General features: G+C 34.7%; 2 protein-coding genes across 2 annotated transcripts; both read left to right on the top strand.

Moving 5' to 3' along the window:
- Positions 1-21,563: 21,563 nt before the first annotated feature.
- Positions 21,564-22,013, top strand: UREG_04587 (uncharacterized protein; the record flags this gene model as incomplete). Its single annotated transcript, XM_002545024.1, has 2 exons — positions 21,564-21,855; positions 22,009-22,013. The coding sequence occupies 2 exons, from the start codon at positions 21,564-21,566 to the stop codon at positions 22,011-22,013; spliced, it is 297 nt and encodes a 98-aa protein (XP_002545070.1).
- A 1,008-nt stretch (positions 22,014-23,021) lies between these two features.
- Positions 23,022-23,678, top strand: UREG_04586 (uncharacterized protein; the record flags this gene model as incomplete). The annotated part of the gene is made up of 2 exons (XM_002545023.1): positions 23,022-23,052; positions 23,248-23,678. The coding sequence occupies 2 exons, from the start codon at positions 23,022-23,024 to the stop codon at positions 23,676-23,678; spliced, it is 462 nt and encodes a 153-aa protein (XP_002545069.1).
- Between the last annotated feature and the right edge of the window lie 1,108 nt (positions 23,679-24,786).

The raw sequence follows: 24,786 nt of genomic DNA, 5'->3' as shown, positions 1-24,786 counted from the left end.
CAGATTCCAGTTCAATATTTGTGTGAGATGTCACAAGAACTCTTACTGTGTGTGTGTGATTTTGTGAATGTTCTTTCATTCATGACAGTGCAAGAGGTCTCTTTACATCTTACACCTGATATGAAACTTTGTCTCATATATGATTTTATTATTCCTGTTCTGTTATTTTACCTTGCAGATGAATTGTGTGAGGAGCTAGGTCTAATGAACATATAATCAGAACAGGAATGAGCTACTAGCATAGAGAATATAAGGAAATGTGTGGTGAAAGCAAGTATATAGTATATGCTATGAGTAGATAGAGCTCATCACTGACCTGTGTAAGGATGGGGTAGTGTTGAGGGATTATATACAAGTGAGGTGTGTGCTACTAAGACCTAAAGGGTCTAGTGTTGGGGTCTGGCATGACAATTGCCCCCCCATTTGTTGGGAGCTGTCCCTGATGACCATTGTAGTCTATAGGTGTTGCTATCAGTGTAGTGTTAGATGTTGGTATCTAATTGTTCAGCTGCTTGCAGTGTTGTTGGATGTTAGATGTGGATGGCTTGAGCAGTGTTGTGTAGCTGTGGTGTGGGTGTGGGTGTGGGCATGGGTGTGGTGCAGTGATGCTGGTGTGGTGAGATAAGCAGAGTGGTGAGATAAGCAGTGGTGATGTAAGTGGAACACTGATGTAAGTTGAATGAGTCACATGTAGTGTGTCAGAATAAATACTTCTGTTGAGCTGAAAGTGTCTTTTCCCAATTGAGATTAGTGCTATATCAGAATAAACAATAAAGAACATTTGTGATCTGTCATACTTCTTTCTCTTCTCTTCTTCTCTCTGTGACATCATTACTTCAAAAAAGTGTTTTTATCTGATTCATCTGCCTGCTGTTGCTTGCCTGCCTCTCTGCTGCCATGATCAAGTTCTCTCTTTTGTAAGTCTCATTAATGTGTTGGATGTAGAATGATAGACATTCTATGTTGTGGGTGAGTTGTTTGTTGTTACTTTGCTACTTGTCACATGCAAGTTACTGCTCTGGTGCAGTAGTTGGCTTTGTTATGATACTCAGTCTTCATGACTATTTCTGTTGTCTTGATGTTTCATGAACTTTTTGTTGCTGTGAATGCTTTTCTTTTGTTATTTTGTTACTGTCTTTGTGTTTTTTAATGAGAACTTGTTGCTGTTTGTGTGAATTTTTTGCTTATGATGCTGTTGTTGATGTGTTTGTTTGACATGAATATCAGCTGTTTGCTAACATACTGTTTATTAATAGACATATTCTGTGTGTCTGCTGCCTCTTCTGCTATGAAGATCCTGACTTTTCCTGTGCTGTTCTTTCAGAGAGAAAGAAGTGTGAAGAATGCTGCAAGACACATTATCTCTGTGTTTCTATATATGCTACTGATGAGTTCTGTTGATAAATATAGTGCTGATGAGTGTATGTTGATAGACAGAGGACAGTGAGATTCTTCAGTGGATTATTAATCTTCATGATCTGATCTTCTTTAACAGAAGATTGGATTGTATTATCCAGTCTGACTGCAACAAGCTCCAACAGCTTGTTGCTGAACTTAATTGGTCTGCAGCTCTGATGCAATCTCAGAGAGCTTGGGTAGCTGCTCTTACTGATATTGCTAGATGCTGTGTGCTGCAGACTACTTAATCTGATGAGACTGTTGGTGACTCTGATAATGATTATTTTCTGTCTGTTGTCTTCATCTCCACCTCCTTTACCATCTCAGACACCAATAGCAATAATGATAATAATGATGATGATGATGAAAGCACCATTAATGAGAATGATGTTGACCCTTTTCATAAGAGAAGTTGTGCTGTATCAGAAGACTCTGACAGCAGAACTGTTGTCTTTAATGATATATGACTCCAGACAGTGACTGCAGTTGCAGTGATTGTTCTGATCTGGTGTGGGACTTGTGATTTTGTCTCTGAGCAGTATAGACTGTGTGAATTTTCACTCAATACTGAGAGCATTTTGAGGGACTTTATGAAGCAATGGAGCTCTGTTTGGGGATGAGAAATGTTTTTTGTGTGGCATAATGCCTGCTCTTAGATTGTGGTTTTTGAGTAATTTTTCTTTTTTTTTTTATTTTTTTTTTTTGTGCTCTTTGGGGTTTTAAGTTCACTGTAGGTGGTGATTTTTGAGTCTGAATAAAAAACATTTGCACCTCTTCTTTTTATTTCCAGTGCTTCATTAAACTGTGTGAGATGTCTGTTGACATTTAGTTCATTATGGAGGTAGAGCATCTTGTGTTTTTGAAGATAGATGTTTAATATTTGCTGTGCTTTGAGACTGATAATCTTGTTGCATTCTGTGTTTTCTCTTCTTTAAGAAATATTTTCATTGTCTCTGTATCTGCAACATTTTCTTCAGATTCCCACATGTCATCTTGTGGTCCCCATTCAAACCATCAGACTAGATATTCAACTTTCTTTTGTCAGATGTGCTTGTTGAGTATTTCATCCACTATAAATTTGTCTTCCCTGTCCACCAGTTCTGGCCCTGGTGATGGTGGCACTTCCTCACATTTGGTGTAAGATTCCAAGAGAGAGATGTGAAAGACAGAGTGAATGCTGTGGTAGGTTGGAGATAGTTGAAGCTTATATGATTGCTTCCTCCAGACTGCAATGATTTCAAATGAATCAATAAAATTGTGGTCAAGTTTCCCTTGCAGGGTGGATCATTTTGAGATTCTTGATGTTGAGTATGACTAAGTCACCCATCTTATAACTTTGTGGCAGGTGCTTGATGTTATAATATATTTTTTATGAGTCTTGCACCTGTTGAAGTTTGTCACTCAGCTCTCTGTAAATGTCTGCTAATGTTTCTGCACATTCTGTGATGTGTATGACTGGATGCTCTGGTGCTTGACTGATATTGATAGAGAGGTCTGATTGATATCTTATTAGAGCTACTGCTGATACTTTGTTCATGAAGCTATGTTGAGATTAATTGTAGACATGTTGAATCATGAGAAGTCATTAAGCTCAGTTGTCTTGATGAAAATTTATAAAGCAGTGTAAGTATTGCTTCAGAGTTTGATTTTAATGCTCAGTTTGTCTGTCTGTTTGAGAGTGGAAAGCAGTACTAAGCTTATGTTTTGCATTAAAATAGAAGCATAGAGTTGACCAGTATTTGCTTGTGAACAGTGATTCTCAGTTAGAAATTATGTGTTGAGATATCCCATATATGATGAAAACATACTTATAACACAATTTTGCAAGTTGCTCTGCAGTGATGTCTTTTCTGCACAGTAGGTAAATTGTGAACTTAATGAGAATGTTAATTATGACTAAGATAACATTATAGATTTGATCTTTTCATGAAGATGGGAGTAGTTTCATAATGAGATTCATGATTAATATCTCAAGGAGTTTTGTGAGCAATGGAATGGTGTTCAATTTGTTATATTGTTTGTGGTGTCAAGACTTAATGCATTGGCATGTGTCACAGCTTTGCACATATTCTGCAATATTTTGAAATAGTTCATGCCAATAGTACTTTTCTCAGATAGCCTCAATGGTTCTTTTGATTCTGAAGTGACCACCTTGTGGGTTGTCATGATTGGTGTGAAGAATCTCAGCAATAAGCACTTTTTGCTGTGATACATAAGTGCAGCTGTTCACATATAGAATTTTGTTCTTGAAAAAGATTCATGTTGATTCATTAGCTTTGAGTGTATCTTTCTCCTCTATTTTGTGCTTCTGACATACAATAAATGTGTCAAGATCTTGAATTTGCTGAAGTAGTGATGTCAAGAATTCAGACATGTTGGAGTAAGCTATCTCAAATATTATGATAGTGTTTATCATTATCTGTGGCACAAGGGTTCTAGAAGATTCTCTAATACTATTGATAGAATCAGATTATGGTGAGTCACACAAGTTGATTGAAGACTTCACACTGTCTGTTGTGATGATTGATGTTGAAACTCTTTATTTGCTGTTGTGCATCTATACACAGTTTGCAAGAAGCATGATTGCTTTGTTGAAATTCATATTTCAGTCTTAATTGACTTCATGTCTAAGTTTTTGTTGCAGTGTGGGCAACAGTGTCTCATCATGATAGAAGTCTGTATAGTCTGTGTGGTGACTGGGTGCATCTGCAGGATTTGTGTTCTCTGAATGATGCTGTAATATAAAGTCATATGTGCTGAGTGCTTCCACTCATCTTGTCTGACATCAGTTCAATGTCTTAGTTGTCATAAAGTATTGAAGATTGACATGATCTGATAAGATGATTACTGATTTCTGACTCTTCTTCAGATAGTGTCTCCAGTACTTGAAGACAGCAACTATTGCTAGAAGCTCTTTATCATGAGTGTTATAACAGATTTCAGTATCTATAAGCTTCTGAAATTAGAAAATAACAGAATGTCAGAGGTTGTCCTTCTGAAGTTGTGACAAGATGGCTGTAATAGTGTGGGTTGAGGTGTTGAGTTTAAGTTTGATTTGATGCTGATAGTTGAAGTAAGCAAGTAATAAAGTGAATATGAAGTACTTTTTGAATTGATCAAATGTGCTTTGAGCTTCTTCAGTTCAGATGAATGTTAATCTCTGCTTTTCTTTCTTTTCTTCTATAATGAGTATGAAGAGTGAGTTGACAATTTTTGAATAGAAGTGAATGAATCTGTGATAAAAATTTGCAAATCTCAAGAAGAATTGAATCTTCTTAATGCTAGTGAGATTAAATCATTCAAGAATGGTCTTGACTCTTTCTTTCTCTATTGAAATGCTGTTTGAGCTGACTGTAAACTCAAGAAAGAAAATCTTGTCAGTGGTAAACTTGCATTTACTACTCTTAATGAAAAGACAAGCTTGCTCCAAGCATTTTAGAACTGTCTGAACATGTGTGGTGTGCTCATTCATTGTATTGAAGTAGATGAGAATGTCATTGAGATACACCACACAATATATGTCTAGCAGATCAGCTAGGACTTCATTAATATATGCTTGAAATGTTGCTGAAGTATTGATGAGCCCAAAAGATAGAACATGATATTCATAATATCTGTAGTGTGTGTGGAATGCTGTCATCCAGTAATCTTCCTGCTGGATGTGAATGTGGTGGTAGATGTTGTGAAAATCTAATTTGGTGTACAATTTTACTTCTGCTAGTCTATTTAACATCTCTGTCATCAGTGGCAGTGGGTGATAATTTTTGAGTGTAATATGATTTAATCTTCTGTAGTCTATGCAGAGATGTAGACCACCATCTTTTTTTGAGATGAATAGTATTGGTGTGCTGGTGAGACTTTTTGAGAATTGAATCCATTCTTTTTCTAGTGCAGCTGCTATGTATTTCTGGAGAACAGCAAGTTCACTTTCTGAGAGATTGTATATTAATAGAAATGATGATTTTTTGCTGAGTTTCAATTCAATGGTGTGTTCTGCTGTTGAGTGACACTCTGAGATGTTGGTGTTTTCTTCTGAGAAGAAATGTGCAAATAGCTGCACAAATTCTGGTAGTTCTGAAACATCTGCATGTGTGATTGCATTGAGTGCAATACTTTCTGTGTTTTGTGCAAATAGTTTGTCAATTGAGACAAGATATGTGGGTGTTGCTGAGAGAATCTCTTTTATTACTGTTTCAGCTGTTATAAAGTCAGACATCGAGAGGGACTCATCTTCTTCTAGATGGTAGACTCAATTGCCTTGTGCGTGTGCAGTTGACAATTGAGTTAATAATTTTGAGTCAGGAGAATTCCAGAATCATGTTATAGATATTCAAGATAACTGCTTTGAATGCTTGTTATACTTCTTGTGTTGTTTTCTTGTGGTCAGTTGTGCTGACTGCAAGATTGTATGTCTCAAAGATTCACACTTGGTGTCCATCAATGGCTTTGACTAACTTTGATGTCATGGATTTTGACATTAGACTTTGTGACTTGATCCAAAATTGGCTCATGAAGTTGACTTCCACTCCAGAGTCCACTAAGATGAGCACATTTTTGATGCTCTTGGGAGTTTTGATCTGAATTATAATGAGAGAGGAGAGTGAGCTGGCATGTCACAATTTGTGGAGATTGAGAGCTACTGTGGTGTTGATAGCTCTCTTCATTTGTTTTTTAATGCTTTGTCTGTAGATTCTTTTGAATTTGTCTTCAGCTTTTTTCTGAGAAAGCATTCTTTAATGAAGTGTTCTGATCTTTTGTGAAGGTTGCATCATGATTTATCACTTGTAATCTTGTGCTTATGAGAGTTGAGTTTTTCTTTTTTTTATAATTTTTTTAAGAAGCTCTTTGCACTTTTTCTAAGTTTCTCTGCACATTTTTTAATATTATCTTTACAGATGGCCAGTTATGTGACAAGTTCTTTATAGAATAAGTTGTTAATGATGACAGCATGTTTATCAAATTCAGATCTGATTTCTGAAAGAATTTTGCAAATAAGATGCATCTTGCACTGTTCTTCTGTGTATTTGTATGGGAGTTGCTGTTTGAATAACTCAAGAGTGCTGCTGAAGTTGTGAATGGATTGATTATTTCACTGTTTCAGCTTGAGATATTTGTGCTTGATGTCTCAGAAGACTCTTTCAGAGTTCATAATCTGTTGTGCAAGCCAATTGCTGAATTCAGTCCATGAGAGCAGGATGGTTAGAGTGGCAGTGTGGTGATTTTACTTAATAAGAAGCTTAATTTCAAAATGTTGTACTGCTTCAAGCATCTTGCAGTCATTGTGGTCTCTAAAGTATGCTGCTTGATATATGTGAAATATCATGCATTGGTCTAGAAATTTCTCAAGTTTTTTAAGATTCTTGACTGCAAACTTTTTATCATTCTTGCATGTTGAAGTCCTGCCTGCATCTGCTGTGCTTAGTAATTGTAGTCATGAGGCTTCACCTGTTCCAGTCTGAATATTTGAGTGGCTTTCTGAGAATGTGACCCCCTGGGTGGTGGCTTCTTATGGAGATTCATTTGAGTTTCACACATGTAGTGTTCTTTCCAGTCTTGATTGGTGTGGGGTGAAGATTGAAACTGTGTAGTGAGAAGATTCCTCCATTGGAGTGGTTCTTCTTTCTATGATTGCACACATTGCATTGATTTTCTGTTGCAGATCTTGAATATGTTTTTTCTGTTGCAGAACTTGTAGTTCTTTACTTAATTTTGCAAGTAAGACTTCATCTTGATCATTGTTCTCAGTATCTGACAGATTGTTTGCAGAGATGGTGAGAGTATGACTTGTGTGTGTTTCAGTATCTTGAGATGCATTCTGCTGTTCAGATGAAGAGGAGTCAGTATGAGTGCTGAGCTCAGCTGTTTGTGGTATGATTTCAGTTTTGTCCACCCCCATGAAGAGTTGTGTGGATGGCTCCAGCTGTTCAGAAGTTTTCTGATGTTCTGATAATGTTGAGAGATCAGATATTGAGCAAGTGCCTTCAGAAGTCTTTCTGTGAGTTTGTTAACTCATCTTATTGATGAAGAGCATCTTGTGTTGTTTTTTTTGATGAAAAGTCATGTGTTGTGTTGATGTTCAATGCAAGTGCTGGTAGCAGCCTGTCTGACAGACCATTTCTCATGGTGAGAGAAAGTAATGAGAACTGTGAGGAGCTAGGTCTAATCGAACATATAATCAGAACAGAAATGAGGTACTAGTATAGAGGATATAAGGGAATGTGTGGTGGGAAGTGAGTATATAGTATATGCTATGAGTAGATAGAGCTCATCATTGACCCATGTAAGAATGGGGTAGTGTTGAGGAATTATATACAAGTGAGATGTGTGCTACTAAGGTCTAAAGAATCTAGTGTTGGAGCCTGGCATGACAAATTGATTGCTAATAAGTGTGAACAATACTGTCAATAATTTGATGTGTTGTCAGTGAAAGCAGATACAGTTCAAACATCATCTCAACTGCAACTGAAAGTACCGTCATCATCTCTTCTCTTCACTGTCTGTACTCTGTTGGATTTCTTCAACATCTGGCAGCACAAGAAGCTGTTAGATTTGAGAAATATGAAAATTCAGTGCTTCAAGTGCTGTGCAGACATTCCGCTGAATGAATGAATTTTCAATAATAATAAGTGCAATCCAAAATTCAATAGCTGTTGTAAAGACAGCAATATTCAGCTCTCACTGTTTAAGAATTCTTCAGAACTTCTTCACTGACTGCTTACTGACTGAGATACAGTGTCAAACACATTTCAGAGAGACATTTATCATTATAACTGTATTTTGACATTCACATCTATATATCTCAAGTTAGACAATCAAGTGTTGGATTGATTCAGCATGTTTCAGATACAGAGAGGTCTGTACCACCTTCATGAATCATTACACAACACAGATGATGAAGAGTCTACATTTGCATAGATGCATTTCACTTTTTCTTTATACATGTACTGTTGATCTTTTATAGATGTGATTTTACAATTCAAACTATGCAACAGATTTGCATTGGTGCTGAAACATCAGTATAGACTGTAATCTTTTGCAGAGTCTGACAGACATGCTTTATGAGTGCAATAACTCTTACATTGCAATGTACATGACAGTGTGAGAGTGGCTTCAGAATCAGCTTGCTACTGATAATGATAATATAGATCTTTTTCTTAATGCAGATGCTCAGTTAGTTATGTCTTGCCACATTAATTAATACAGAGAGAATTTATTCACTGCTACAGAGATTGCAGCAGTTATTTCAAATTTATTAAATCTAATAAACTACATTTTCTGTAATGTCTGACTTCAGTTACAGCTCAATCAATGTGAAGATCTCACACAAATTGATTTCAGCAACTGTAATTATTTATCATTACATTATGTGCTTCTTTTTCCACATGATGATACCAGCTGGCATTGAGAAATGCAATTAAACAATAGTTTCAGAGATCATCAATACTTACAGCTCACACAGTTGGTGTTTTATTGATTTTACTTTTATGTTTGAGTTGATATCTTTAAACAGATCTTTTGTTCTGAACAGCTCTTTCAGCAATATTTGATTGATGTCTGAACATGCATTGAGCAGAAATGTCTTTACTGAATTAAGTTACATCAGAATGAAATCTGAGTGAATCTTTATATGGGTTAGTAATTTGTAGACTGGATTACTGACAGTTTGCAGTTTAGCTAATTCATATTGCAGACTTAGCAGATGTGCTTAGAGAGAATGAAAATCATAATTCTGAGCTTGATAAATGTATCATACTATCATTATCTTTTACAGATAGTGACCACTACATGGTGCAACTTTTTCAGAATTTCATAATGATTTATAAAGCATTTGGTCAGTCAAGCTTCTTTATTATCTTTACAGTCAACTTAAATTGGAAGAAGATTCACAATGTGCTGTTTGACAGTCAACAGTTCAATAACCAATCAGATTTTATTTCTCACATTTTCAATCTTAAGATGAGCTTCATGTGTCATGAGATCAAAAAGAGTAGTCTATTTGGACTCATTCAAGATTATGTTTACATAATTGAATATCAGAAGCATGAATTGCTGCATATGTACTTGATTCTTTGAATTGAGAATGAGATTCAATTTTTATGATCAGATGTCATTAACAATATTGTTTGAGCACAGCTTCCATCATTCAGTTCTGAGTATGACAAGCTTTGTCAGATTGTGCAAACATGTATGATTCATGATTTTTGTGTAGATTACAATCAGAATGCATCTTGTGTTTTGAAAAATCAATAAACTGAAAAGTTTATGTGCAGTAAATACTTTTCAAAAATCTTCTGCAAGTTCACATCTGTGGAGTGTGACAGCTATCTGCAGTATAAGTGTCTCAACAATCTACAAACAGTTTTTATGAAATGAGTGAGTACATGAGAGATTTCAATTGACAACTGTTGAGTAGTTCCCTACAACTCTTACTTGAGCTGGTGTTACAAAGCTCATATTAATGTTGAAATATGTTTAAACATTGCTGCTGTTAAGTACATCAATAAATATGTTTATAAAGATGGAGACCACATCTCAGTTAAGATTGTTGAAACTTTCACAACAGAAGCCACTGAAGCTCAAGCAGACTTGAATTAACTAGCAGTGCAGATATAAGAGAATGTCAGAGAGGCAGAACAGACTCAGAATTGAAATGAGATCTTAAATTATTTTAATAATTACTATATTGAACTGTCAGAGACTATCTGACAGATGTTTAAGTACTCTCTGTATGAGAAGTTCTCATCAGTGCAATAGCTTCTGTTTCATCTTTCCAGTCAGCATACAGTTACTTTCCAGTCAGATATGAATGGTGAGCAGCTTCAACAGCAGCTGAACAGCTCTACAAGCATGCTTTTGCAGTTCTTCAAGTGATATGAATGTCATTCTGAAAGTATGAAATATACATACAACAGATTCCTGCAATTTTACATTTGAAAACAGTGAAGCAAGTGTTGAGCACTGTGTCAGTGAGAATTTGCACTTGATAGACTGTATACCACCACTCCAGATTAAGATGAATGATTCTATTTGTGTATGCTTCTTATTAATGTTGCAGATTTCAAGAGCTACAAGCATTTGCAGACTGTTGATAATGTTATGCACTCTATTTTCAGAGCTGCATGCAGTGTGTTAGATTTTTTTGAGAACAATAAGAAATGAGAGTATATCTTTGAAGAAGCAAAGAACTTCAAGACTGATTATAATTTCTGTAATCTATTCATCATGACTCTTATATTTGAAATACCAGCAGATTCATCAGCTTTATGAGAGAAGTTTAAAAATTCCATTTATAATGATCTTTCTCAATACTTAAAGCACTTTATCAGTTCTCTTCTGTAAATCTCTGACTCACATTATGACTATAATCTTTATCTAATTGACAAAACTCTTGATAAGTACAGCAAATCTCTTATGAGCTTTGATGTTCCAGATTTCATATATGACTTGTGATATGAGAATTAAAGATGAATTGATCTCCCTACTGAAGAGAAACTAGACTATCTATATATATGTACAACAGTGGGCTCAATGCTGGTAGGCATCAGAAATCATCAGATTTTGTAGATGAGATTTATGTCTGATAGAGACTAGATTAGAAAAGAAATATATAATGCTATATAATAGATAGTGCTGAAATCATATTCTCCCCTACCAGATCAGACTTTGTTTCTAAAGATCTTAGATTGGGAGTCTGTTGAGTAGATTGAGTAAACTTGTCTCTAATAAAAGGAGAAAGACTTGAGGGGGTTGTCAGAATCACATGTCACATACAGTATTTTGTAGATTTATTGCTGGTAAGACACTATTAATAATGTTAATGTTTTTGTTGTTTTCTTATATAATTAATTGATTACTAGCACCAGCTGTTCTCAATCTAGTAATATGTGTCTGATATCAACAAATTCTCTTCTCTTCTTTCTTTCTTTCTCTTTCTTTTTCTGTTGTGATTGTTTATTCTTCTTGTTTGTTATTCATTATCTATTTTCATTCTTTTGTTGTCTCTGTTGTTTGTCTTGTTGTATATCAATTCTCAGTTTCTTTTTCTATATCTCTCAAAGACCCATTATTGTTGCTGCTCTTGTTCACTCATCATCTATCTCAATTCAAGATTATATTCTATTTTCTTCTTTTTAAAATGTCTTCAAGATCATCTAAAACTTCTTTTTTCAAATGTTCTGCTACTGCTGATAGTTCTCTGTTGAGCTGCAGACATAAATTGAGTCATAAATGATCTGTATCAGATCTTGCTGATCTGAACTGTTGCACTCAAGTTGATAAGTGACTCTTCTCTCAGATCTGTTGCTCTCATAGACTTATCTTCTGAGTAGTGTCATCTTGATTGGAAAAGAAAAGATGTTGTAAAGCTGAATATTGCAAGCATCTTCTTTCTACTGCTATTACTGATAAGCAACAGTTGTCTCCCAATCTCTTTGTGAATAGTGAAGATGGTGCAGATACTGAAATGATTGATGTTGATCTTACTGCTAAAACTCATATTGTGAATGATAATGTCAGTGATAATGATGATTCTGGTGACACAGAGTCAGAGCCTACACTCCAACTTTCAATATTCATTGCAAAGTCTGTTGTTATTACTGAGAGATCTCTTGAGAGATCTATTGTCTCTGTTGAGAAATCTGTTGTAAGTTCTGTTGTTCAAATCAAAGAGTCTGCTGTTCTGTCTGCTGATATCAAGAAATCTGTTGTGAATTCTGTTATTTGAATTAAAGAGTTCATTGTCTCAACTGCTAGTTCTATTTCTTCAGCTGAAATCAATTCTGCTGTCATCTTAAAGACTATTAACTCTGCTGTTGGTATCACTTCTGACTCTGTTAGTGACAATAATGACTTTTGTAGTATAGAATTGGAGTTAATATCACCATCTTTGTTATCTTGTTGAAAATCTCTTAATTCTCATGATTCTTTGCTTCAGAATACATCTCTGATTGACTTTCTGCTTTATTGTGAATTGAATGTTGAATCTATTATCTATAATCTCTTGCTGAATAAATTTCTTGATTTGCTGAAATGTTTCAATTGAGTTTCTTCTTATGCTTTTCTGATCAAGACTTCTGATGTTCATCTCAAGAACATTGTTAATCTTTTTAATGATACTGATTCACAATCTGTTGTTTGTTCTACTGTCTCTGATCAGATTGTTACTTCTTTCTTGTTTGTTTGTGAATCTGAATCTGATGCCACTGAAGTTTCTAATAGTGAACTCAGATATGAATCTGTTGAGTTGATTCTTTAATTCAGCATTTTCAGATATATCAAAATCTGAGATGAATCAGAGAATTCCAAACCTTCATCTGAAATTCTATCTGCCAATGGTGGTTTGATTTGTAACAACTTTGTCACACTCTTTTTTTCAAATCTCAATTTAATTGCTGATCTTTCTCATCACACTGTGACTGTCTTTTTTGATACTGATGTTGCTGTCTATAAGATTTTAGATTTTACAGTCTGTGTTTTCTGTTGCTTCTTTGTCAGATCTACCACTCAAGCAGCTCAAGCTATTAATCAGCTCACTATAACTCAATTTATTCAATAGTGAAGTAGCTCTCCTGAGAGTCTTCTTCTCAACATCAAGTCTATTGGTAGGGGCCTGCAAACAAATGCTGTTGTCATATACACTTGTGAAAAGATTAATGAGAAATCTTATCTTTTGTGCTCTCACAGCAACAGTTCTTTTCAGCTTTGCATCACTGCCACAAGTCTGACAAATAAGAAAATTGATAAAGAAGTCTGTGTCTCTTGTATCTGATTAAATTCTCCACATCTCTGCTTTCTTCATTCAGACTTTAAAATTGACTTCTTTTCTGACAGTGATTCTGATCTGAAATCTTTCTGTTCATTGTGTTTCTTAAAGACTAAGTCATTAAAGAACAAGCCTACTCCAATCAAGAGAAAGATCAAGCCTGCCCACACTGATAAGACATCTGAGTGTGTTTTCTTGAAGCTGTATTCTGATTTGCAGTCTTTTGTGAGCTCTCTAAAGAACTCTACTGATGATGTCAAACAACTTCATGCTGCTGGTGTGGCTGTTATTTTTGTTTACAATAAGATTCTTGATTGTATTAAGAAATTGGAGGAGGTTGTGGAGGAGAAAGAGTTTGTGAAGTTATCAGAATCTGATTATAATTGGTAGACTCTTCTCTGATCTGAGTTGTGTGTCTTTGGGCACTTCATTTGTTTTTCTAGATAGAGTAAAATAATTGATAGAAAATTCAAGAAACTGTTTGTTAATGTCTTTCATTCTTCTTAACTTCATTGTAGCTAGAATGATCACTTAACAACTTATAATCATGAGTCTTAACTAAATCACAACAGCAAAGAGTTCATCAAACAAATCAGTAATAAATTGAATTCTTCTCTCTACTCTATCTGATGCATCATTATTGAAGATGTTTCTCTGTTTATCACTGGATTTCTTCTGTTCTGATTTTAATGAATGTTTCAACTCATTTTAATTTTCTGTACAGAATTGAGTTTTACACTTACTGCTTGATCTGTAAGAGAGCTGATTACTTCTTGAGACAGTATCATCTTTCTGTTAATCTTGTTTTCTGATAATACTACACATAACCACTCTCTTCTTTCTATCAGTGGCTGAATTGTTCTCTAAATCATCTTCAAGTTTTCTTCACTTGTGTTTGATGATTGTTGATAGTTTCTGATAGAAAGTAACTTCATCTTCATACACATTCACAATATGTTGTACCTCTATAGATCTTTCAACTGACAGACTCTTCTTCTTTAGAGCACAAGTCATCACTGATGAAGATTATAATTCTTCTGAATTCTCTATCTCTGTCTTTACCAATCTTGAATCATTAATAAGATTCTTTAGAATCCAACTGCTTGATTCTTCCAATGTGTATGTTTCAAGTGAGTGTGATTTAATCACTTGATAGAGATTAAATCACTGTGGTTGAAACTTCTCTGGACTCTCATTCTGAATGAGAATTCATATTCTGACTTTGAAATCTGTTTCACAGACTATATTATCTTGTATATGCTTTGATTTGATAGTCTGATTGAGGAGGAGTTTGTTCACTAATAACTGTGTGTGAGTGACATTCTGAATTCACTCATCTGTGTTCTTGATGGGGACATCATCTGGAATTGGTTTGTTATTGTCAGACAGAATACATGAATGCACATCATATAGAAGATAGAAGGAGCTCAGCTTATTTGTTGTGTATAAATGTATGTGTGTGGTGAATAAAGCTTGCAACAGATACTCATCTCAAAGTCTAATTAGCTTGCTGAGAAGATATTTTATTAACATTCTACTGATAAAACTGTTTAGATTCTCAATCTTTCTGTTTGTTTGTGGGTGGTAAGATGTCATCATGCAGTGCTTTATCTTTAACATTATTGTATAGTATTGAATGGCTCCTGACAGAAGATTGACACTATTATCTGACAACAATTCACATGATGCATCAAAGTTAACAAATATCTTATTGTGAATAAACTTCACAATCTCTTCATCTGTCACTTTCTTGAGAGATTTGACTATTGGTCAACTGGTTGCATAATTGACAGCTGTTATAATTTATTAATTTCTGTTGAGTGTTGTGGGCAAGATTTCTATAAGATCAATGGCTCACCTCTTGAAAGACTTTATACTCATATCTATCATGTGCTGAGCTTCTCCACATTTCAAATTCTTTCTTGATTCTTTCACAACTTGACAATTCAGACATTGCTTGATCTTGTTCTGAGTTTGTGTCTTCATATTGAGTCAGTAGCTGCAGAATCAGACAACTTCTAGAAGTTCTGGACATCTGAGATGACTAAATTCATTGTGTATTTATTGAATTAAGTCACTTCAAAAAGACTTTTTAATATACAGTGCTTCTGTATTTTTGTTAACAATCTGAACAAGCATCTCATCACATCTATTACTTGAATTCAATTTTCTGTACTGGAACATATGACTCATCTTCTCAACTGATTGATGAAGTGTTGGGTTATTGAGCAGTTGTTTTAATTGAAGATAAATCACTATTGTTTCATACTACTTCTTCTCTGCACATCTGTAGAGAGTGGCAAAAGACTCTTCTTAAGTGATATTGGCTGGTTCTTGATCAAGAAAATTGAAATGTCTACTGATAGCATCAAAAACAATAGCTTTCTTATCTGAATAATATTTAATTAACAGATCATATTTCTGAAAATTGATGATTTAATGAGTGAGATGTTTCAACAGCTTATGTGTTGTCTGAAGATACTGCAGACTCTTGTAGTTAATGACTATAATAATCTGCATTCTGTTATTGATATACTGATTGAACATCTTCAACATGTGCTTTATTGCTAAAAGCTTCTTTTTGTGAACTGAATAATTCAGTTCAGCTCCCAAAAGGTTCTTATTATTAAATGCAACAGAATGGAGAAGATTGTTATCTCTCATCTGATAAAGAGCACAGCCAACAGCTCATTCTGATGTGTCTGTCTTGATTATGTAAGCTTTGTTTCTATCCAGTTGAATTGTGACAGAATTCTTTATTATCATCTCACACAATTTCAGAAATGATATCTGACAAGATGCATTTTAGGATTATCAGACAAAACTTCCTTCTTTTCTCAATTTCTCATTCACTTCTTCAAAGGATCGGATAGAAGCGCAGCAGTCCTCCACAAGGTCCTTTATGAATTATTATAAAATGTGACAGATCTAAAACTGCTGAACTTCATGCATGTTCTCAGCACAGACTATTTGCAATCACATTTATTTTTACTGATAGTGATTGGATGATCTTCTTTCTGATAATGTGACTACAGTACTTGACCTTGTTCTTCAAAAAGATGCACTTGAATGTCTTAGCATATAACTTATGCACATGAAGCTTGTTGAATACTTTCTTCAAGTGCTTGAGATGTTCTTTCTCAGATTTTAAAAAAATGATAATATTGTCAAGATACATCAGACAAAAGATACTGGTATACTTTGCTAGAATAATGTTCATTATTGTTTGAAACAAGAGTGGAGCATTTATGAGTCTGAAAGACATTACTAGAAACTCATACTTTTCTCATTGAGTATTGAAAACTGTCTTTTCTATTAATAATTCACTCATTTGAACTTGTCAGAAATCTGCTGCTAAGTCAACTTTTAATAAGATCTTTGCAGTTTCAATAGTGTCCAGCAATTTCTGTATTCTAGACAATAAATACTTATTTTTCTTGATGATTTTATTAAAAACTTGATAGTCAACACACATTCATCATGCTTCTTCTATCTTCTTCATGAATAGAACAGAAAAACCTCAAGAGCTAGCTGATGATTGAGTCAGTTCTTATTTCAAAAAATTGTTGATTTGCCACTTCTGTTCTTTCAGAAGTGCTTGCAATAGAGAATAGATGTGGATATTTATCAGATCTGAATCTCTCATGTTAATGTTCATTTTAAACAGTCAATCTGATGAAAATTTCAGTGGTAAATTCTTCTGAAAAACATCACTATAGTTATCAAGCAACTTTTTCAATCTAGAATTCTTGATAGAAGTATTCTTCTTCTCTTTCTCTTTCTTTTTCTTGAGCACATATAGAAAACACTCCATTATAGACTTTCAAAGTGTGCATGCTAACTGATGAGTCATTATTAGATTAAGCCTTTCAGCTTCAGCTAGTATGTATTGTTGCATGTCACAAGACAGTATTGTGTGGCACTGCTTTTTTTGATTGATGATTGACATTGTTGACAATTTTCAGCTTATATGCAGATTTCAATGCTGCAGCCACATCTTTTCAAGAATCAGATTATATTTAAAGTTGTTGAGAACTCTTGCAGTGATTTGACATTTAAATAAGCTGAGTTCAAGATAGAGATAGATCTGATAATTGAACCACATATGTTCTCTGTTCAGTAATTAAATGACTTTTCTTGAGAGAATGAGTCTTGCTTCTATTCTTGCTGCTAGATCTTAACTGACAAACTTGATTGATGCTTCTGAATTCAATAAAACTCAAACTGTTTCAGCTCTATCAGAATTCAGCATTACTATCTTTTCTTGATAAAGCATCATTCTCAATTCTGCAGCATTGAGATGTTTGACATCTGTTAAAATTATTTTGGTATCAGAGAGTTTCAACTTAAGAACTTCTGCTGGATTCAGTGAGTTGAGGAGATTGAAAATCTCATCAATTTGAGAAACTTCATAAAGAATATCAGCAAGTGCCTCTGTGTTTACTGACTTCTCTCATTTCTCAATTCAGATTTTGCATTGTTCTTTTTCTTTCTCTTTCTTCTTGAATGTTTCTTATCTGAATTCTTTCTATCTGAGCATGTGCCCATGCTGTAGCTTCTCAGACCACAAATATAACAAGCTTTGTTTCTACAGCATCACAGTTGCCACATTCATGAGTTCTTCTTTGGAGAATTCAGTTTTTGAAGCATTGCATTGATTTTGTCAATCTTTATATTGTCAAGAGTTGTGTTCATCACACTCAGATTCATTGCATCAGAGTTGAGAGTCTTGACATAATTTCTTCAAGCTGATCAGCCTCTCACCATCTCCATAACTTCTTCTATGTTTTTCAATACTTTCACAATAGTGTCTCTTGTCATCAGCTTTTAATGTTCTTGTTTTCATTCTGCTAGAACATCAGATTTCAGTCTGTTCAATAGTAACTGAATATAGACAAATTCTGATAGAGAGTATCTGAGTTCAATATATGCCTGATCAAGTTCAATCAAGAAGAATTGAACATCTTCTTTTTGCTTGATATTCATGAGACACTTTCATTAATAGTTGTCAGTGTTGAGCTTGGAGTATTATGTTGTGATTCATTTTTTAAATTCTTGTCACATTATTGACATTATGTGATTATTCAGATCTCAGTCTGCTAGATCTTCTTCAGCTGCTCATTATTGAACTGTATTTTCAGTAAGTCAGATTGAGACTAGAGCAACTTTCTGAGAATTGATTGCTTCTTTTTTGATGAGATTTTCTCTTGATTTCAGTACAATTGACATTTGGAAAGTCACTTGTTGACTACATCATCAGTTATTTTTTCATTATATTCTTTTAATTTTTCAAGTTCAGAGACTTTTCAGATTGATATCTTTCTGTTAGTAATTGATGCATTAATGATCAGTATGTTCACAACCAGTACACCAGCAGTTGAAGCATTAGAGAATGATGTAGACTGTGTCTGTCTGTTCAATTGCTTGATGAAGACAGATTGCCATCTCTTCAAGTTATTTAATCACCCAATCATCTCTTCTCTCATGCATCAGATTTCATTTTTCATGTTGCCTCAAATTTCATCAGCTTGAATCTTTCTCTTTTATTATCTGATATGCTGTGCTTCTGCTCTGAACAAGCATAAAGCTGCTTCCAGTTGTTTACTCACTGCAGCAGACACTTTATTATTGATCATGCATTTTCATAAAACTGTCAATATATCACAAATTGTCAGATGATTCAGAAGATTTGATTCAGCAAAGTAACTTGAAATAGAAATTGAGACTTCAGAGCCAGTTGAGACTTCAAGACTGAAAGTTATTTTGATATTGTCCAACATAGATGCAATGATAGATATTGAGAATTGATAGTTATTGTGAGGTATAATAAACAGTTATCTTGCAGTCATGCTGCATGAATCTGATTGAAAAGAATGAGATATTTATCATCAAAGAAAAAACTCTGTTAAGATTCTGACTTGTTGAGACAGTCTCATAAAAAGAAGTCTCATTGGCAATCTTTTGAAGTTCTCAAGTTGAGTAGCAAAAGCAGATTCTCAAATCATAAGACAGAATCTTTTGACCACCTCATCAGAGATGTTCACTTCACTAAAAAAGCTTCACTTTCAATGAGAAGAACTTGACATGCTACCAGATGTGATATGAGAATCAAAGATGAATTGGTCTCTCTACTGAAGGAGAACTAGACTATTTATATATATGTACAACAGTGGATCTGATGCCAGTAGGCATTGAGAATCATCAGACTTTATAGATGAGATCTATATGTGATAGAGACTAGACTAGAAAAGAAATATACAATGCTATACAATAGACAGTGGTGAAATCACAGACTGAAGTAATATTGATGAAGTATTAAGCATCTGTAACTGTTACAACCAGCCACCTGTTGAGCAGTTGAATTCAGATACTTTTAATACTGAGCAGTGTGTCTGTTATAATCAGATATTACAGACTGTTAAGAGTTGAGAAGCAGATTCACTCTTTTACATTCAGAGTTCAGATGAAATCAGTAAGATTTATATCTATCAGACATTATACAGCCAGCTCACTCAATAAGATTACAATATTATATGCATGACTTTCTTCAGTATTGCTGCACTTCTGTTGTCTGATAATTTAACTGCTCACTCACAGTTCTGAATTCTCATTAATTCAGATCTGTATTCATTTATAAATATTACAAAGACTTTTACTATTGACAGATTTTTACAAATTACAGATTTCATTATATGAGATGAGATTTTAATGCAGTCTTATTATAACTCTGAGACTGTTCACCAGCTTCTCTGCAATCTTTATAACACTTCAGAAAGAGTTTTCTTTAATGACATTTCTGTTTTAATAAGCAGTGACTTTGCACAAACACTACTGATAGTTAAGCACAGTGACAAGAGTCAGATTATTCTTCATTATCTTCAAAGCTCATTGTTCTGACTCAAGTTTCAGATTCTACAGCTTTATCAGAACATGCAGCTGAGAGACAACCAGCTCAATGTACAGTATGTTAAGTAACTATATGAACTTTTCTACAAGCAAGAGAATTACTGGAACAGTATTATAGAGCTTCTGAACTACATACTGATGATCAATACAGTTGAGAATCTATGCAAATAAATTTTCTCTCAATTGAGACTTCAAGATGTGTATCATGACTCCAATTTCTTCACAGACTGTGTGATTCTTACTTGCTTAAATGATGTTATACTGAAGATCAACAAGAATTGCTTGCAGAAGCTTGTGAGTCAGAAACACATCTACTACTTAATGAATACAGTTGAGTCAGACATGTCAGAAGAAGCAGATGTTGACTACAGATCTGAATTTCTACAGTTATTAATTTCTAGCAGTTTGTCATCTGCAGTAATCAAGCTTAAGATTGAAGCTTTAATCATGCTCATCCACAACTTATATCTGTGAGAAAATCTGTGCAATGAAATCTGTCTAACTGTTGAGTGTATGAACTTTCATGTCATTCTGATCTGGATTATTACAGACTCTTGAGCAGAGACTATTCACTTCATTTCACATATAGAAATTAATTCAAATAAGAGTAATCTGTCTTTTATACTGATCTGCAAGCAGTTCTCCATTAGACTCTGCTTCATCATGACAATTAATAAATCACAAAGCCAATCTCTTGATACAGTTGAGGTGAATCTGTACATTCTGATTTTTGTGCATGACCAGCTTTACATTGCTTTATCACAAGCTACTAACATTAGAGAACTGACAGTTCTGAATGCAGAGAGTTATGAGTGCAAGATTGCTAATGTAATCTATTCAGAAATTTTACAGTTATTTTAAGATGTCATAGATGAGCATGTAAGTAGACAGTCAAAAATAAATCAAGATCACTAAAGTTTTAAAACTCAAGATTTTGCAGTTAAGTATTTATTAAAATTTAACAGTCTGAAGATCAGACATTAATTAAAGAAAAAAAAAGAAAAAATCAGGAGATATTCTAACAGCTCAAAAATCAACTAACAGTCTGCTAGCTTGCAGATCATCAAATGAATGAGAGTAATGAGTTTCTTTATAATTGTAACAAGTCTCTAACAACAAGCAGTCTGATGATCTCTCTCATCTTCTTCTTCTTTCTCATCAAATGCTTCTGTGATGAGGTGGTGGGAGAGTCTTGTAGCTTGAGAGCAGATGGGGGCAGAAGTGGCAGAAGCTTGAGCTGATCAGAAAGTGAAAGTGATAGTCATCTTACAGCAGTAATAATGAGTGACAGAAGCTTGCTGACTGAAGAGAAAGAGAACAGAAGCTGAAGATGCAGTGATTTTTGAAGCTAAAGAAAAAATGAGAGCTTCTTGCTCATCTGCAGCTTATTGACTCTTTCATCTATAAAAGAACTCTATGCAAAAGAATCTGTTAATTTCTATTTCTATAATCTTCTTACTTTTTCAAATTATTACTTACTGATCCACAGAAAATAACAATGGCTGCTGCTATGCTGAACACAATTAATGCAAGCTTCAAACAAAAGACTCAGAACAATCACACAATTTATAAACAAATTACTGCTCTTCTTACATTGCTTGCAGAAGATCTGAACAAGCTTTTCAATCTCTTGAATGATCAGACTCTTCAAATTCAATGTACAATGCAATCTGAGATTCTGATCATCTCACAGTTGCAGATCACAAATCCAGTCTCTCTTCAGCATCTGTGTAATGTTTGCAGAGGGGTGGCAGAGATGTTTCTCAAGAAACACTTGAGCATCTTCAAATGTAAATGATTGTGAGGAGCTAGGTCTAATGGATGTATAATCAGAACAGGAATGAGCTACTAGTGTAGAGAATATAAGGGAATGTGTGGTGGAAGCAAGTATATAATATATGCTATGAGTAGATAGAGCTCATTGCTGACCCATGTAAGGACAGGGTAGCATTGAGGGATTATATACAAGCAAGATGTGTGCTACTAAGATCTAAAGAGTCTAGTGTTGAAGCCTGACATGACAATTGCCCCCCTGTTTGTTGAAAGCTGTCCCCAGCAACCATTGTAGTCTATAGATGTTGCTATCAGTATAGTATTAGGTGTTGATATCTAATTGTTCAGCTGCTTGCAGCATTATTGAGTGTTAGACATGGGTGGCTTGAGTGATGTTGTGTAGCTGTAATATGGGTGTGGGTGTGGGTGTAGATGTGGTGCAGTGATGCCAGCATGATGAGATAAGCAGAGTGGTGAGATAAGCAGTGGTGATGTAAGTGGAATGCTGATGTAAGTTGGATGGGTCACATGTGGTGTGTTGAAATGAATACTCTCATCAAGCTGAAAGTGTCTTTTCTCAATTGGAATTAGTGCTATATCAGAGTAAATAATAAAGAATATTTATAATCCATCATACTTCTTTCTCTTCTCTTCTTTTTTCTGCAACATCATTACTTTAAGAAAGTGTTTTTATCTGATCCATCTGTCTGCTGTTGCTTGCCTGTCTCTCTATCACCATGATCAAGTTCTCTCTTTTGTGAGTCTCATCAACATGTTGAATGTAGAATGATAGACATTCTATATTGTGGACAAGTTGTTTGTTGTTACTTTGCTGCTTATTGTGTGCAAGTTACTGCTCTGATGCAGTAGTTGACTTTATTATAATACTCAATCTTCATGACTATTTCTGTTGTCTTAATGTTTCATGAACTTTTTGTTGCTGTGGATGCTTTTCTTTTATTATTTTGTTACTGTCTTCACATTTTTCAATGAGAACTTGTTGCTGTTTGTGTGAACTTTTTGCTTATAATACTGTTGTTGACATGTTTGTTTGACATGAGTATCAGCTGTTTGCTAACATACTGTTTGTTGATAGATGTGTTCTGTGTGTCTGCTGCCTCTCTCACTATAAAGACCTCAACTTTTTCTGTGCCATTCTTTCAGAAAGAAAGAAGTGTGAAGAATGCTGCAAAACACATTGTTTCTGTATTTCTGTATGTGCTACCAGCAAGTTCTATTGATAAATATAGTGCTGACAGATGTATGTTGATAGACAGAGAATAGTGAGACTCTCCAGCAGATCATCAATCTCTGTAATCTGATCTTTTTCAATAGAAGATTGAGTTGTATCACTCAGTCTGACTGCAATGAGCTTCAACAGCTTGTTGCTGAACTTAATTAATCTACAGCTCTGACACAATTCCAGAGAGCTCAGATAGCTGCTCTTGCTGATATTGTTAGACACTGTGCACTGCAGGCTACTCAATCTGGTGAGACTGTCAGTAATCTCAACAATAATTATTCCCCATTCATTATCTCTGCCTCCACCTCCTCCACCACCTCAGACACCAATAGCAACAATAATAATGATGATGATGATGATGAAAGCATCACTAATAAGAGTGGTGTCAGCTCTTTCTGCAAGAAAAGTCATGCTGTATCAGAATATTCTGACAGTGGGGCTGTCATCTCTGACAACATACAATCTCAGACAGTGGCTGCAGTTGTGGTGATTGTTCTGGTTCAGCATGAGACTTGTGATTTTGCCTCTGAGCAGCATAGACTGTGTGAATTTTCACCTGATACTGAGGGCATTTTGAAGGACTTTATGGAGCAATGAGACTCTGTTCAGAGACAAGAAATATTTTTTGCATGACATAATGCCCACTCTTAGATTGTGGCCTTCAGGCAATTTTTCTTTTTTTTTTTATTTTTTTTTTTTGTGCCCTTCAGGATTTTAAGTCTGCTGTAGACAGCAGTCTTCAGATCTGAATAAAAAACATTTGCACCTCTTCTTTTTATTTTCAGTGCTTCATTAAATCATATGAGATGTCTGTTGGTGTTTAGTCCATTATAGAGATAGAGCATCTTGCATTTTTGAAGATAGATGTTTAGTGTTTGCTGCACTTTAAGACTGATGATCTTGTTGCATTTCACATTTTCTCTTTTTTGAGAAATATTTTCATTATTTCTGTATCTGCAACATTTTCTTCAGATTCTCACATGTCATCTTGTGGTCCCCATTCAAGTCATTAGACTAGATATTCAACTTTCTTTTGTCAGATGTGCTTGTCAAGTATTTCATCTACTATAAATTTGTCTTCTCCATCCACCAGTTCTGGCTCTGGCAGTGGTGGCACTCTCTCACATTTGGTGTAAGATTTCAAGAGGGAGATGTGAAAGACAGAATGAATGCTGTGATAAATTGAAGATAGTTGAAGCTTATATGATTGCTTCCTTCAGACTGTAATGATTTCAAATAAGTCAATAAAGTTGTGATCAAGTTTTCTTGCAGGGCAGATCATTTTAAGATTCTTGATGTTAAGCATGACTAAATCATCCACCTTATAACTTTGTGGCAGGTGCTTGGTGTCATAGTATGTCTTTTATGAGTCTCATGTCTGTTGAAGTTTATCACTCAGCTTTCTGTAAATGTCTGTCAATATTTCTGCATGTTCTGTGGTGTGTATGACTGAACACTCTGGCACTTGGCTGACATTGATAGAGAGATCTGATTGGTATCCCATCAGAGCTACTGCTGATACTTCACTCATGGAGCTATATTGAGATTGATTGTAGACATGTTGGGTTATGAAAAGTCATTGAGTCCAGTTGTCTTGATGAAAATTTATAAAGCAGCATAAGTATTACTCCAGAATTTGATTTTGATGCTCAGTTTGTCCATTTATTTAAGAGTGGAAAGCAGTACTAAGCTTATGTTTGCATAA

The sequence above is a fragment of the Uncinocarpus reesii genome, genomic scaffold (assembly GCF_000003515.1).
Source record: "Uncinocarpus reesii 1704 scaffold_2 genomic scaffold, whole genome shotgun sequence".
In the NCBI taxonomy this organism is placed as follows: Eukaryota; Fungi; Ascomycota; class Eurotiomycetes; order Onygenales; family Onygenaceae; genus Uncinocarpus; species Uncinocarpus reesii.
This window is presented reverse-complemented; position numbering and strand designations above follow the sequence as displayed.